Raw genomic sequence first — 17,539 nt, forward strand, 5'->3', positions numbered from 1 at the left:
GCCTCTGTGATCAGCTGGTGGTTCTCATTATTCAGGCCAAAGAAAGATTTTAGAGAGAAAGAAGAAACTCCCAATTCTGATAACCTTTTATAAAAGATTTCCCTTTCTTTCCTATACCCGTCACATTCTAGGAAAACATGCTTGACAGTTTCAGGCTCTCCACATTCACACCGCCCATCTGGATGTTTTCCCACAATGCTTAAGGTACTGTTCAACCCACAGTGTCCCAGCCTCAATCTACACATCTTGACCCTATCGCTCCTAGACCCATATCCAGCCACGTTGATTTTGACCCGAGGCTGCAGAGAAAAATAGTGCCTCCCCTTGGTCCCCTTTTCCCACTCAGCCTCAACTCCTTTCTTAATCTTCTCTCCGAGTTCAACTCTTCCCATTGAAATGCTTATCTCTTCTTCCCTTCCCAGGCTCTGTTTGGCAAGGGAATCAGCAGTCTCATTTCCCTCAATCCCAGCATGCCCCGGAACCCAGCAAAACTCCACTGAACAGCCTGCCTTCTCAATCCTATATAAAACTAATATTATTTCCTGAATGAGATCAGGGCGAGCTTTAGACCTACCTGCACTCACAGCCATCAGTGCAGCAGCCTAGTCTGGTTCTTCTTCTTCTTCTTATTTGAATTTCCGGCAGAGTAGACGCATCGAGGCGTATTACTGCCCTCCGCAATTCTTTTTATGGGCTCTTCTTCTTCTCCTTCTTCTCCTTCTTTTTCTTCTTCTACTGGACCCCGTCATCACCTACATTGTCCATTGGAGTGCAGCTACTGCTGCTACTTCCTGTCTGAGCCCCCCTCCGCGGGATTTCTTATACTACACTAGTGGTGTTCCATCTTTAGACCTCTTCAACTCACACTTTCTCCTTCTTCTCTGCTCCTCTTGCCTGTCCAATACTAATACATACACTAACGCTATATCCTCTGGTACAACTCTGAAGCATGCAGAAATGTCAGCACTGCCTCTGTGATCAACTGGTGGTTCTCATACATATTATTTATATTATTCAAATGGTACATTGTAGAACATTTGTGATGTCACAGTATGATGTCATAATAGCACATTGTAGACCATTTGTGATGTCACAGTATGTCATAATAGAACATTCTAGAACATTTGTGATGTCACAGTATAATGTCATAATAGAACATTTTAGAACATTTGTGATGTCACAGTATGATGTCATAATAGAATAGGCAGTTAGCCTCTGGTATGCGTGCCATTAGCGTGCCACTCAGCCTCAACTCCTTGGACCGGCCGGCGCCATCTAATATGTGGCTGGAGGACAAAGCTTTGTAAACAAACCGATGTGACTTTGTACAGCTATATCTATACTTTATAGTATTGCTATCTGTCCATTCTCATTGTCACTTGAGTGCATAAACCGTGCCTTCATAATGGCTTAAAGAAAAAATAAATCCATCGGTTGGTTGTCATTTTATAGCGTTGTGAATATAAGGTTTATCGCACATTTCGTCTCATATTTTCTGGGAAGCCAGATATGAGGCTAAAGGCTACTCACGTTATATCGAACGGCATTTCTGTTGTATGTATTCGAATGAAATAAAACAAAATGCTTATCATCCAGACTATTCCAGAGCATCTATGGATGAAATGGGGGCGGCGGGGGACGCCGATTAGTATTATTGATTAGCAATAGAGTGTCCGTGCAAGTAGCCACATTCACTGATCTATTGCTTGCGTTTTACAACAAGCTCCAATCCAGCTATAATTTAGGTTAATAATGTCTTACCGTCAGCCCATGTGATAGCCAGCAGCATTTCGCCCTTATCGGTCGGCATCTGGTAGATCGATATGTCCATTGGCCGATCATAAATCCCATTATTCCAGGCTGAAATCTGCTAATCGAAACGTGAACAACAGTGCGGGCCCTTCGTTTGGGATCAGGCTCATATGAAACGCCCATACAGTAAAATCAATTTTTTTCCCATTCGCCCTCAATGATACTGCAGTGGAGCGATGGCGGCCCTAAGTGGATCTGGCCGGTATTGCATGTTGCCGAAATCACAGATGCTGGTAGATCTGCAGAGTCGATGGGGGACGTTGATACGGTGATTAATATGGAATAAAACAATAACAACTTGCCACGAGTTAACTCGTGGCTCTGGTCCTCAATGCATGGCACCGAAACCCGAGTTAACTCGTGGTTGGGCGGCAAAGTGTTAATCTTCTCGCTGAGTTCAACTCTTCCCATTGAAATGCTTATCTCTTCTTCCCTTCCCAGGCTCTGTTTGGCAAGGGAATCAGCTGTCTCATTTCCCTCAATCCCAGCATGCCCCGAAACCCAGCAAAACTCCACTGAACAGCCTGCCTTCTCAATCCTATATAAAACTAATATTATTTCCTGAATGAGATCAGGGCGAGCTTTAGACCTACCTGCACTCACAGCCATCAGTGCAGCAGCAGAGTCTGATTTTTACCATACATATTATTTATATTATTCAAATAGTACATTCTAGAACATTTGTGATGTCACAGTATGATGTCATAATAGCACATTGTAGAACATTTGTGATGTCACAGTATGATGTCATAATAGAACATTCTAGAACATTTGTGATGTCACAGTATGATGTCATAATAGAAAATTTTAGAACATTTGTGATGTCACAGTATGATGTCATAATAGAATAGGCAGTTAGCCTCTGGTATGCGTGCCATTAGCGTTAGCCACGCTTCTAGGCCTATTTTCTTTTGGAAAGAATGATAAAAAGAATTATGTAAAAAAATAAATAAATGTATAATTTTTTTTTTTTTTTTTGCATTCGACTAAGACAGGGGTCGGCAACCTGCGGCTCCAAGGCCGCATGCGGCTCTTTAGCCAATCAGCTGCGGCTCCCTGGCCCAAAAAAATTATATATATATATATTTCATCAACTAAAATATTTAGTCAACAAAAGGCTTACCTGTATGCCTGATATGTGGTGCAAAATTTGCGAACAACGAAAAATGTACTCTTTATTTGATAGATTTTCCACAAATAAGGGAAGGACTCTAAGGCCCAGTCCACACGAGCGCTGGATTTAATTAAGTTTGAAAATGTTTTACCTCTGTCCACACAGGTGAATAACCGCGTATAACCGCGTACTCACGGCGGCTGGAAAACCAGCAACCGATACATGTAGTACAATGCCAAAGCAGTAGGCGCCGATGTTGTTCAGACATGAAGGCCATTTCAACCAATCAGAAAAGGTTGAACGCTCACTACACTTCCTGCTTAAAAACTAAACAAAGCGGCCATCTTTAAATACCCTTGCGTTAGCCATTAGCCAACGGAGCATATATTTTTCAGCAAAGAAAGAAAGTGCAATAAACAAACGGATACATTCACTGTGTTCTGCCTCTCATTTGTTGATGAAACAAAACCAACAGCAACACAATTTACCACCAAGAGCGGATAGTTTAGTCTCTCAAAAAGATCTCCGGTGTTGTTAGCTACATGCTAATGTGAATGGCATTCTCTATGTATAGTATATAGCTTACATGCTGCTAACGTAATAATGTAACGTTAACGCTAGTATAATGAATGGATGCAAACGTTATTTAACACATTCCAGAATGGGTACAATACAATACGGCTCAATACAAACAATTGTTAAGGGGATGCAGTCTGGACTGGGTTCCTTATAACAATAACTTGACAACACAAGTTTAGTTTAGCCGCAGCTACAGGTTTTACTCTGGTCGGGTCAGGAATGCGACAACAGACATCAGTCGATGACAACACTCTTCAACAATACGTTTCGAACAAAAGTTTGTTACAATCATTTTCATATAACGCTACTTGGGACAGCTCTGCTGTAAACACTGGTGTAGCTGGCTCTGCTCTAATCACTCTAACCCTGTGCTCGGTTGCTAACTTGCTATTGTTTGCGACAGTCTGCCGTGAACATGGGAAATAATTGCAACAGCTCTGCTGTAAACACTGGGAATAACCTCGTTGCTATGCCCACGCACCCACTGCAACCGGGATGTGCGCAAAACTTCACCCTGGACTCCGGTTTTCAAAGACCGCGGTTGCAGTGTAGCAAAACCCCGGTTGTGTGTGCCCGAACAGTGCAACTGCGCACATACAATCATGGTTACATTAAATCCAGCGCTCATGTGGACTGGGCCTAATAGAGCTGCATAGTTCAGGGTTTTATTTCAAAGTAGGTCTACAGATGCCAGTGTTTTTTCTCCTTTTCTGTGTTTTATTTCAAAGTAGGTCTACACATGGTAGTCTTTTTTCAAAGTAGACTACTTTTTATTTTGTTTTATCCACTTTTTCTCCCATTTTTCTATATTTTCTCCCATCCCAATTTCGTATCATCCAATTCAACCCTCCCCTGTCACGAACGCTGTTTCTTGCCTCCCACAAGCCGGCTGCAATGTGGACTAAGTCATACATAGCACAAGTCCCCTCCGGTACTTGAGGTAACAGCAGTCGCATCTTTTCACCTGCGCAGCTCGATCTCTGTGGCGAGGAGTAACGCGTGGGAGGCTCACGCTGCCCCCGACACTTCCTGATTCTACTGCGCAGGCGCACCAACCGACCTGTAGGAGTCGCTGTCCACAACGCCCGATCCCCACCCATCAGTTTCCCACCCCCTAATACGGCCAACGTGTATTAGTATGAACGACCAGCTAAACTGAAAGCAATGTGGAGCGCTGGGCTCGAACAGGCGAGCCCAGCGTCTCCGCATTCGTGGCGAGCGCCTTGCCCACTACGCCACATAGCCGCCCCTGGACTACTTTTTATTTTATAAATGTTCCACAAATAAGGGAAGGACTCAAATATACCTGAATAGTTCAGGGTTTTATTTCAAAGTCGGTCTACAGACAGTGTTTTGTCTCCTCTGTGTTTTATTTAAAAATAGGTCTACACCGCCAGTATTTTTTCTCCTCTTCATACGAGTTTGAGGTTTTCCTTTGTTATAACAGGTAAAAACAGCAATAAAAAGTGGATTTTTTTTCTTTTTGTTGCTTTATAATCCCATTAATGCAACAAACTGTGTGCTATAAGTATAAAGTATAATAAATCGCAAATTACTTTGGGTATGCAATTGTCAGGCGTTTTATGCTAAATGTGGGGTATGAATGAATGAATGAATGAAAACTTTATTTAACAGATTGCAGAATGGGTACAATACAGTACGGCTCAATACATACAATTGTTAAGGGGATGCAGACCTGAGAAAGACGTTTGTCTTGTTTCCATCAGGGTCCCCCATTTTCAATTCATATAGACATATATGACATACATGACATACAGATAGTCAGTACTGCTACATCTATACATTTATGACATACCAGATTTGCAAATACAGTACTGTTTGTGATACAGAAGGAGTCAAGAAAAGGGAGTATATACATTTGACGTAGAAACTGTACATTGGAGGAGGTTGGGTGGGGGGGGTTGGGTACATTGGTACTGGGTAATTTACATTGGAGGTGGTTGGGGGGGGGGGGGGCGGGGGGCACACTGTATAAACAAGTAACACTGTACATTGAGGGGGGGGGGGGGGAGACACTGTACAAACAAACACAATTGTACATTGAACTATTGACAAAACCATACTAGGTAAATGACTGTACATTGGAGGGGGTTGGGTTAGGATATTTACAGGGGCCAGTGTTGAATTGCAGTCTCCCGTAGGTGTCCCTTGAGAGAGGTTTTGAAAGTGGGTAGTGATCCACATTCCTTTACAGCTTTGGGTAGGGCGTTCCACATTGATGTGGCATAATTGCGAAACGTGTTTAGTCCCTTATTTGAGCCGAATCTGGGTTTAACATGATTTGTGGAGCTCCCTCTGGTGTTGTGATCGTGGTATTCACTGACCTTTGGGAAGTATTTTGACATGTACATGGGTACCTTGGTCGTGTGGTGTATCTTGTAGACCAGGCCCATTGCAAGTTGTTGTACTCTGTCGTCTACTCTAAGCCATCCTAGGTTGTCAAAGTGGGCAGGGGTGAGGTGGGTTCTAGGAGTAAGGTCAAGCAGTAGTCTGACCAGTTTGTTTTGAGATGTTTGTAATTTTGTTTTTAGCGCCTTTGAGGTGCTTTGGTACCATGAGGTGCAAGCATAGTCGTAGTACCCCTGAATGAGTGCTCCTGCCAGAGTCTTCAGGGTGTTCTTGTTTACCAGAGAGGAGATCCGGTACAAGAATCGAGTTTGTTGGTTGACTTTTTTTATTACATTGGATGCCATTTTGTCACAGGAGAGATTAGCCTCTAGGATGGAACCCAGGTAGGTAATTTCATCTTTCCTTGTGACAATATTGTCACCCACTGTAACTGAGAAGCCGTCGGTCTTGCTGAGTTTGTTATTTGAACCGAAGAGAATGGACTCTGTTTTGCCCATGTGTAATGATAGTTTGTTATCAGCGAGCCATATGCAGATTCTGCCTAGTTCCGAGCTGAGGGTTTTTTCAACCTGTAACTTGTTCTTGTCAGAGACCAGCAGGGCTGAGTCGTCCGCAAACAGGAACAAGTTGCAGTCACAAGCTGACGACATGTCATTTGCATAAATTAGGAACAGTAGCGGTCCTAGTATGCTTCCTTGAGGAACACCACAGCTCACTGTGAGGGGGGGGGATAGGGTACCGTTTACCTCCACCATCTGTTCCCTCCCCTCAAGGTAGGATTGCATCCAGCTCACTGATAGACTATCAAAACCAATTGCTTTTAGCTTGTCAATCAGAATGGAGTGATTGACCGTGTCAAAGGCCTTTTGTAGGTCCAGCATGACCATGCCGCAGTATTTGCCTGCGTCCACCTCTTGTTTGATGTGGTCATTCAAATAGAGAAGGCATGTGTCAGTGGAGTGGGATGTTCTGAAGCCAGATTGGAATTCGTAGATTAGATTTTTTTCCGCTAGGTACTTTTCGACCTGTTCGTAGACTATTTTTTCCATGCTTGGGGATATATAAAACGTTATACACTGTGTTATCTTCATTTTAAGGGTTGTGCGGCTCCCTGAGCATTTAATTTTGTGGGACGGGGGAAAAGTGTCTCTTTTGATAGTAAAGGTTGCTGACCCCTGGACTAAGAGGTTGGCAGTCGACTACGGCTCCTTTCGATCGATTAGTCGTCTATTCGACTAATAGCGGTCAGCCCTAGTTGCAATACAGATGCATAGTTAGTTGATGCACGTTCTAGTCTCCTCTCTTGTCATTTCCCACAAACAGCTACCCTAGTAGATGCCTGGCTTCTTATGTTGCCGACATATCCTACAGAACATTCCTTAAAATTAGGGATGCTCGATATTGGCTTTTTTTTACCGATATACCGATATTGTCCAACTCTTAATTTCCGATACCGATATCAACCGATACCGATATATGCAGGGTTTCCCCCCTCAAAACGGAATAATTTCAGGTAATTAACATTACATATCTCTTGTTGTGGAATTAACACAACATTATGCATACTTTTGACAATAAATAAAATCAGAATTTGTTCTTACTTGCTTGCCTGGGTAAATAAAGAAATGTAATGTAAAAAAATAAAATAAAAATTAAAAGAAAATTGAAAACAGATACTGATATTTGCCGATATCACATTTGGATGCCAATATCGGCCGATAATATCGGACATCCCTACTTAAAATAGAAAGAATTGATTTGCTTGTTAGCCATGTTAATCACAGCGAAACCACAGCTCCGATGCATAATGGCGTTAGCTAAACAAAACTTGTTTGAAGGTAAATTGGCTTTCAGTGTGTCAGAGCGAGCGCACTCAAGTTGTGCAGACTGGACGCTCTGACTGAAGAGTCAGTTTATCAGAGCGGAGCAGTGAATTTATTAACTCACCTTAACACTTTCAGTGCCACGCCTCCGGTGCCCCGGAACCCTGTTGCGTGCCACCACCCACTTCAATGACAGAGCTCTCATATTTGCGAACGCATAAACTATATCTTAAATTATGGCTATGTGTCTAATATGGCCTTCGCTTATCAATGACTTGTTTGCAGTCAACATTGTCGAAGCGGATTTTTTTTTTAAATCGGTTAATTTCCGTTTGATACCATTTTGAAAAACGCTCATTCTTTTTAAAGTTCCAGAAAAAAATTAAGATTCTGTGATAAACGCCCTTTACTGGAATACACTGGAATACACAAAACACGTTGTCATTTTTCGGCCTATTTATGAATAGTTTTCAAATAAACGCTAGATTATCGATAGTATATGTGTACTTATGCACGCTATAGAAGTGGGCTGAAAAATCGATTATCTTATTTCCTGATCGCACACACACACACACAGATTATCTCTTTAGTATTGACTACGCCTTAGCGAATCATTAAAAAAATATACCGTTAACTGGAATATGTTGTGCCTTTACACATATGTTGGATTATGTAATTGGTTTGTCATGACAAACAAATAAAAAAATCGCGATTTACCCGGTGGCTACAACAACACACAGTGACTACAACCAGTGTTGTTCAACCAACGTCGCAGGGCATTTAGCTACCTGGCTACCTAGCTCCAGTTCAACCACCGTCGCGGGGCATTTAGCTACCATGTTGATAAATGCTTCAAAAAAGGACATAACAAATAGTTTTTTCTTAGAAACTGCTTATTTTTATAACGTGATTTTTTCTGTGGCTTATCTAAATACTAATTTGATGCTATGACTATGTTTATATCGCTATGCTTCATCTCCCCTTTAAGGATCTTCTGACTAACTTGGAACTTCCTTAGGCGCCTGAGGAAGTAGAGGCGTTGCCGTGCCTTCTTCACAACACTGTCAATGTGTGTGGTCCATGTCAAGTCCTCAGATATGTGGACTCCGAGTGTGCTGAAGGGTCTGCAATTAGGTAAAATTAGACCTAAAATAATCCCCCTTTGAAATTTACCAACCTGTTTAATGTGGGAGTTAAGTTATTTATTTACCACATAAAGTTACACCGTCTGCCTAGTGCCTACTTATGGCATCTCAGGTTATATGACGGTGCTGCCATCTAGTGGGCCAGAGGTGGTAGTGTTCCCTCGTAGGTGCGTCACTTCCTCTAGGAGCTTGTTGACGTAGAACTTGGCCGGACATGTTAGAGAACAAACGTACATCCAGCGTTGCTCTCGTTAACGTTATAGTTTGACGGTGACCAAGGATGTAAAGTTGCTTACCAAGCGGACATTATACCACCAAGAGAGAGTGAGTTTTAGTACCCAGCTAATTCGATGTTTAGTAAACGTCTGGGATTAGCACATTACAGCGGACTATAGTATTCCCCATCTATCGTTAACAGTTAGCCGAAGCTAGCTAGCTCGGCGCTAATACCTAAGTAGCTTCGGCTCATGCTTCGATAGCTGCTCTATACTCCACATATCAGTCGATATATAACACAGACCAGAGAACATTTAGATAGGGTCTGTGTCGAAGGGACGCTGTAAAAGGACACAACTAGTCCTATGTAGTAGCCAGAGCAGTAGCCTGTGGTACAGAGGGGACCAGCGTGCGCCGTGCAGCACCACGGAGCGGAGCGAGACACTCGGATCCACCACAGCGGAGCATCTGGTCTGCAGGAGCAGACTGGTGGCGCCTATCGGACCGGGCAGCGTCTTCCCGCCCTCATCACCACGCAGCGGTCTACTACTCCTCGTTACAGAATCCATCCGGGTTCTTTCTCACCCCCCAGGATTATTAACTCTCTCCACCTCTCTCATCCTGCAGAGGGAATTGTTCCTCTGACACAGTGGTAACCGCGGCAACGTTTGGCCAGAACACTTTAATAGAACTATTTGGGCGCCCATCTAAATTTAGTAATAGTATTTAATTAGGCATTGTGTAACGTGATAACAATATTTGTATGTATCTTTTTTCCCCTTTTTTGCTTATATAAAGGCATTATGATTCAAACAGTTTCCTCGCTCTTTCTAGTTTAGGTGACTCCATTTTAAGTTATTCACTCAGTTGTGTATTTGGTACAATTAGTTTAAGAGTTAAGGCATCCTACCACACCCCCTAAGGTGACAATTATATACAGTCCTCTAAGCTCCCGCACACCGAGGTACTTAAAACTGTTCACTCTCTCAACCGGTGCCCCGTCGATGCTGAGGGGGCTGTAGTCCCTGACCCCCGACCTCCTAAAGTCCGCAATCATCTCCTTTGTTTTGCTGACGTTCAGGGAGAGGCTGTTCTCTTGGCACCATCCCGCCAGGACCTTGACCTCTTCCAGGTAGGCCCTCTCGTCGTTTGCAGAGATCAGGCCCACCACTACTGTGTCGTCAGCAAATTTGATGATTGTGTTGTTCCGCTGAGCCACACAGTCATGTGTGTACAGGGAGTAGAGGAGGGGACTCAGAACACAGCCCTGGGGGGCCCCTATGTTGAGGGTGATGGATGAGGTGCAGTTGCCTGCTCTCACCACCTGGGGTCTGCCCGTCAGGAAGTCCAAGACCCACTGGCAGAGGTCATAGGTCAAGCCCAGGTCCCTGAGCTTGGCTATGAGTTTGGAGGGGACTCAATGCTGAGCTGTAGTCGATGAATAGCATTCTCACATAGTTCCCCTGCCTCTTGTCCAGGTGTGATGCTGCTGTGTGCAGCACATGGGCTATGGCGTCCTCCGTGGACCTGTTGGGGCGGTATGCAAATTGCAGGGGGTCCAGGTTGATGGGGAGGGAGGAGCAGATGTAGCCCTTTACTAGCTTCTCAAAGCACTTCATGGCTATGGAGGTGAGAGCTACAGGGCGGTAGTCGTTGAGGCAAGCAGGCTTGGATTTTTTAGGTACAGGGATGATAGTGGACTTCTTCAGACAGGTGGGGATGACAGCCTGTTCCAAGGACAGGTTAAATATGTCAGTGAATACCGGGGCCAGTTGGTCGGCACAGACTTTTAGGACACGGCCGAGGATGCCGTCCGGTCCTGCTGCCTTCCTGATATTCACTTTCTTAAAGGTCCTTCTCACCTCATGTTCTGTTACCCTGAACACTGAGTCTCCATCAGCAGACCCCCCCCCCCCTCCATTGCAGTGGCTTGTAGGCTGGTGTTGTTATTCCCAGCCTCAAACCTCGCATAGAAGGTATTGAGATCATTTGCTAAGGAGATGTCACTGTTCAGTTTGAGGGAGGTGCCTTTGTAGTCTGTCATCGTTTTGAGGCCCTGCCACATAGCTCTAGAGTCAGCCTGTTCAAACTGAAGTTCAATTTTATTCCTGTAGCGCCTCTTTGCTTCTATTACTGTCCTCCTTACGTTGTATCTCGCCACCTTGTGGTCATTCATGTTGCCTGCCCCAAGCCCGGCGTTGTATGCTGTGGTGCGCGCTTTCAGAGCTTCACGGACGGATTTGTCTACCCAGGGTTTTTGGTTTGGGTAAACTCTAATTGTGGTAGTGGGGATTGTTTCTTCCACCAAAGTACGAACAAAGTCCAGCACTGTCTCTGTGTAGTCATTAATGTTATCCGTGTTATCGCGGAACACACGCCAGTCTGTACATTCCAGTGCAGCTTGGAGTGCGCCCTCTGATTCGACAGACCATTTCTGCACCTCTCGCAAGACTACCGGCACGCACTTGAGTTTTTGTTTATACTCCGGAGAAAGAAAGATGGCCGCATGATCAGACTTGCCGAAGCCACTCGCAGAATGAGCCTTGTATCCACACTTGAATTGCGAGTAACAGTGGTCTAAAATGTTACCGCCTCTGGTGTTACAAGTCACATGCTGGTAGAAGTCCGGCAATACTTTCCTCAGATTGGCGCTATTGAAATCGCCCACAACCACAATGGCAGCGTCAATATTCGCTGCTTGGATTCTATTTACCTCGTCATGAAGCAGGGACTGCGCGTCGCCTGTGTTAGCTTGTGGGGGAATATACACTCCGACCAAGATGATCGACGTTAACTCGACACAGAAGGTTAACCCTTTCACTACCACACAACAAAGTGTTAACCCTTTCACAGCCACACTACAGAAGGTCAACCCTTTCACTACCACACTACAGACGGTGGTAGTGAAAGGTTAACCTTCTGTAGTGTGGCAGTGAAAGGGTTAAGGTGCGATGTGTAAACATTTTATAGCATAGAGGTCACCTGGCAACTGAACATTCTAAACTATGGTTTCACCTCAGATGTTTTCCACTCACCCCTCTCGTCCTCGGCCTCCTGGGTGAGCACCTTGAAGTCCAGGAACCAGGTCTCCAGCCATGCCACCACGAAGGAAGTGATGGGCAACACATAGCCAAAGGCATTCTGGGTCAGGAGCTGGAAGAGGAAAGAAACCGCGTCAGTCTGGTGAAACCAAGTGGACATATTTAATGACGTATCCCTTTGTTGGAGCGCTGGCTGGTACCAAACGTCTGTCTAAGAAATTCAGGGATTCACTCTACGGCAGTGTTACTTGGTAACAACCCACTGGGGCAGGAGGCTGGGGACTAATAATAACAGGGTATCTGCAGGTTTCAACAAGTTAAATTTAAGACTTTTTAATAGCACTGCACTTGCGTTACAATTTAAATTGTTGCACGTTCCATACAAGCTCCCGGTAGCCTCGGAAAAAACTACTTGAATACAAAAACATTTCATATATTTAATATTATTTTGAAAATGTAATACCTGTGCAAATACATTTTAAGACTTTTTAATACCTTTTAAGGCCTTAACACTTCCGGTGCCGTTCACGTAGAACTACGTTTCTGTCGCCCAATCGTTTAGATCTACGTTTTTCTCGCGGTAATTATTTTAATCGCTATTGCCATTCATAATTCAGCGGGGCACCTTGTGCATACTGTTCTGAGTGTGTCTGAGCTGGCAGACGGTCTTATACCGCCCTCTAATGCCTTCGGCCATTATTGCACCCCGTTAGAAACGGGTTAGTTTCTTTTCTCTACCGAGCTGCGGCGTGGGGGCGGGTCCTAAACACTCCGGCAAAACACACGCTTGTAGGGATGGTTTGGACTACTGACCCCGCCCGCCCGTTGAAGTGCAATACCCAACAACGTCGGAGACAGGATCGCTGTGGACAACTGGAATGGCAATCAGATAATTGGATTCTTTTTTTTGCATTACATCAGATACCAGGTAAGGACACTATATATGAAAGCTTGCGTCTATCTGATATTTATTTCAACCGCGATTGAAGCCATCTGTGTGTGGCTGTCTGCCGTTGGGTTGCAGGAGGGGGGGGGGGGGGGAGGGGCGCCGGTCTAAACCACATTGCATGCTTGCACGAGGAAGGATAATAATGATGATCTAGCGTTGATTTCAGGAAGATCCGATAATCAGCCGAAAAATTACAGCGTGTTTATTGAATTACACAAAAACGCTGTTTTCGCATCTTTTCCCTGGAATTACTCAGAAGCAACCAACCAAACTATATTCATATTCAAAACAGTATAAAACGGAAATGTACGGATGAAAAAATAATCCGTTTTTTGCATGTTGACTGCAAGCAACTCACTGAGACGCGACGGCGTTATTAGACCCATAGCTATACTATAAGATATAGGCTTAGCTCTACAAAGTACAACTACGTTTACTTCCCGGAAGGGCCGTGGCACTCAATGTGTTAAGAATCATGAATTTTATACTTTTTAATACCCCACAGATACCCTGTTTGAATTGATATTCATCCATATCTAATAATCTGTCATACACATCATCATTTCATTACAAAAGAAAGTTTTATTTTTCCCACTCCATCCAGTGATTTCTGTCACACACTTGTTTCTAGCTCCTTCCTCTGCTGATTATAGACACATAATGGTGCTTCTGAGCCAAAGCTCACAACTCAATTTGCTTAGAAAGAGGAACCTATGGCTTTCTAGTTACCATGACAACCAACCGCCCAATTCCCGGGCCTCATGTCACAGCAGAGATCACATATAATTTTGGATAACATCTTTAAAACTCCCATTTACACCTGAAGCTGTGCTGAATTTTAAATGTATTCAACATAAGTTAGGCAATATTTAATTATTTCCTCCAAATATAGTCATCTTATGACTTATGTTGTAAGTACCTTGTTTATACTGCACCATGTGTATACAGTTTACTTTTACTCTTACTCATGGTATATATATTCAGATAAAAATTCTTTATTGCCTATATTTATAGTAACGTATAATATAACCGACATCTGCAAGTTTGTTTATTTTTCTCATATTTTTATATTCAGACTTAATTATATTGTTTACACTGTTTATATTTCTCATTATTATTGAGAAATAATGAGAAAAATAAATGCTGCTAAGACGCCCGAATTTCCCCAAGAGGATCAATAAAGGAATATCTTATCTTATTTGGCTACCAGTAGTTCTGTCGATGTCGCAATCTTTTTAGCATTAAGGATTTCCTCTGTTCAAAACCGAAAGAGTGGCCAGTCTATTTACATTCTGCTGATGTTACTTTGATGTCGGAGAGGCTGGAAACACTGGAGTGTACAGACTGTTTCAGGGGAAGGGGCTAGAAACCTAAAAAGCGCACTTCCTTAAAAAGGAAGACACCAACATTATGGGAAATATGCTTACTTCTGTGAAAAAATGCAGACTTCTTCTCCAGAGTCAGACAAGAAGATAGATACACATTTCCAAGTACCAGACCACTAGCTGTTGGCCAAAAACACCTCTCCCGGAGTTTTAAGCTAGGCTAGCGGTCGGTATGCGCTTCCATTCATTTGTGCTAAGCTAGGCTAGCTTGCAGCCGGATAGCTTTCTACTGAAAGCACTCAGGGGAAATTGTTGTCCATCTTCTTGTCTGACGTTTCCCATAATGTTGCTGTGTTCCTTTAAAAAGGTAGAAATTGTAATTCTGTCAAACAACCACCTTGAAGCAACAAATCCCCACTTGGTATTTTACTTTGTTGACACGTTTAGTTTAATATTATATTACAAACAAATATTATAATAAACCAAATATATATATATAATAATAATTAAGAAATATTACCATAGGTAATATAATATAATAAAAAAAAAAATATATATATATATATACAGTAGTCATTTATTAATTTATTATAGTGTGAATTTTTTTCAGAGACAAGACAAATTATTTTAAGTGAAATACCAAGAGGGGCTCTTTTGCCTAGAGGTCACTGTTTGACGGCATTACAGATTCTACCTTTAAAAGGAACACTAATGTTTTGGGAAATACACTTATTCCACTTCCCCAGGATCAGGCGAGATGATTGATAACCATTTCATCTCTGCGCATCAGTTTTGGAGTTGTATTTCATATTATTGACAGAGCTAGGCTAGCTGCCAGTAAATCACTGGTCTCTAAATGGAGAAGTGAGAAAAAGTGAAGTAGCTTTGGGAATCACACATAAGAAAACCAATTCAACAGTGCGTGTGCGTGTGGGGGGGGGAGACTCACTTCAGAAAGGATGACCTTGACAACAAGGAAGACACTGGTCACTAGGGTGGTGATCTATAGGAAGAAGAAGGAAAGTCGTGTCTAGTGTGTTACAAACTATTAGAATTCCCATCTCATCAGTTTGAAATAAAGAGTCCACCCGTCTTGAGTCTTGAGTGATCGCTTCTTACCGCTATGACCCACCAATGCTTCAGACGCAAAGCGGCGTAGCCCAACTGCAGACACAGGAAGCGAAACAGAGCAAGGAGCTGTAGCAGGGAGGGGGGTGGGGGAGGACAGAACACAGGAAAATTATCTGGGGTTGTTTCAGTACCTTATCGTGTGAGCAGGGCATGTTTACTCTGTCATTTATTCCTCTCCTTTATGACAATAGAACGCACACGTTTGCAACAAAATCCAGAGTGCTTGTGAAGTTAATTTGTATTGGGTCTGCATAATGATGCTATTTTCAATCTCAGTAAAAGCCAACATGTAGCTAAACTAAAACGGTTTAAGCTCATCTAAACTCCTCCAAGAAGCACTATAAAACAACAATGTTGGATAAAACAGTTACGCAAGAAACATTATGACTTTTTAAACCAAACGGCAAGAAAATCAGCTGATACAACATGGCCGATAGCATGCCTGCCACAAAATTCTTCATTCTTCATTCTTTGCACTGTCCATGTTTGATTAAGAAAATTGCTGCACAGTTGAAACAGGATAAAAAGGAGTAAATAAATACTTTGAACTGATCATGTGAGTAACTAAATCCTGTACTGGCAGATAAAAGAGAATGTGACGTCATGTTTCCACCCTTAGCAGCCACAATGCAGCACAGCACACTGATTGGCAGGCACCGCTTGGCAGAAACAATGTGTTGTCAGTCACAGACTCTTCGATTCACATTTCACCTACCAATTTGATATTTTTGCAGCCAGAGTATGTTTTAATCATTTAAATGCATTTGTACACCGGTTGGCTTTACCTTCAAAAGTGACAAGTGGACGAAATACCACTCAACGTAGGAAACAGGATGGGGACCCGAGATTTTAAGTTATATTTCTGGTCCTTCTCGCTGAGGCCCCTGATAAACTGGCTGGACCCTGAAATTGCTGTGTCATGGCACTCCTTAGAAGCAGCAGCGGTCTCACCACAAAGACTACAGGATGTAGTATACTCCACTATTCCTATATCAAAATGCCAGCTAAGATATGGACCAATCATATCCCACGTGATTCAAACGTGGCTTAATGTAGAGAGGTCCTAGTGTGCGGTTAAATGCCCGTGGCACCTCGACTCTCCAATTTTCATAACCAGCAACTACTTGTTGGGCACAAACCTGTTAATATTCCTCAATGGGAGAGGAGGGGAGTTCATACTCCCTTTTTGAGTTTTTGTGCATCCTAATTAGTTTGTAATTAGGCTATATGATGAGTATGCACCACAAAACCAAGACTAACTAATTAAAAATCTAGTATTTAGAGTGAATATCAGCAGCTGATAAACAGAAGCACCACCAGACAACACAGTGTGTGATGACCCCAGAGACTAAAGAGTCATCATACAGCACTCATGCAATTCCTATATCTCGGCCAAATGTATGCAGGGCCCTGTGTACATGCAGGGCTTGCCTGTTGCACTTACAAAGATGTCAAAGAAAGAATCCTTGAAGGTGTACTGGATGACCTCTTTTTGTAAGCTTTCCCAGATAGAGTGGGAGATCTGTAGAAGAACAGAGCAGAATGGGGTCATGTTAGGGACACACTGGTCATACTGAGTCAACTCTAATAGTACTGATCTGATCCATTACTTTTACTGAACAGTATAGACTAGACTTAAAGGTCCCCTTTTGTTAAAAGAAAGAAAATGTGAAGTATGTACTTAGTGCAGTTTCTGCAGTTCAGCTGTGACAGGAACCCTGCCTCTTGAAACAAGCCATTCAGAATTGTAGTCACAATCAATGTAGAAACTGACCAATCACAATACGGTCATTGCATATGGGCATCCTTGACTTGTGTGTCTCTGTTCTCAACTACTAGATATTGAGGAATCCAATGGTACCAGCCATGGGACGATATGCTCATCTTCCGATTCAATACTATCATGATACTTGGATGGCGATTCAATATGTATTGCAATTCTTTAAGTCTTGCCGATATAATGATTTTAGTTTACTTATTTTAACACTGGACCATGTTAAATTAAACGCTATCGGCCTTTTCCTACTCCAAACT

The 17,539-nt window shown here is 43.0% G+C and overlaps 1 protein-coding gene across 2 annotated transcripts in view; it reads right to left on the reverse strand.

The window, feature by feature from the left end:
- stard3 (StAR related lipid transfer domain containing 3) overlaps nt 1-17,539 on the reverse strand; it is a 37,078-nt gene that overhangs the window by 15,799 nt on the left and 3,740 nt on the right. For both annotated transcript variants that reach the window (XM_084329846.1, XM_084329845.1), the window contains exons 3-6: nt 16,950-17,027; nt 15,494-15,571; nt 15,324-15,377; nt 12,095-12,212 (exon numbers count right to left, since the gene is read on the reverse strand). In XM_084329846.1, coding sequence (XP_084185972.1) covers nt 12,095-12,212; nt 15,324-15,377; nt 15,494-15,571; nt 16,950-17,027 — 328 coding nt within the window. The remainder of the gene's footprint in view (nt 1-12,094; nt 12,213-15,323; nt 15,378-15,493; nt 15,572-16,949; nt 17,028-17,539) is intronic.

The sequence above is a fragment of the Notolepis coatsorum genome (genome assembly GCF_963971535.1).
Source record: "Notolepis coatsorum genome assembly, chromosome: 14".
Classification (NCBI taxonomy): Eukaryota; Metazoa; Chordata; class Actinopteri; order Aulopiformes; family Paralepididae; genus Notolepis; species Notolepis coatsorum.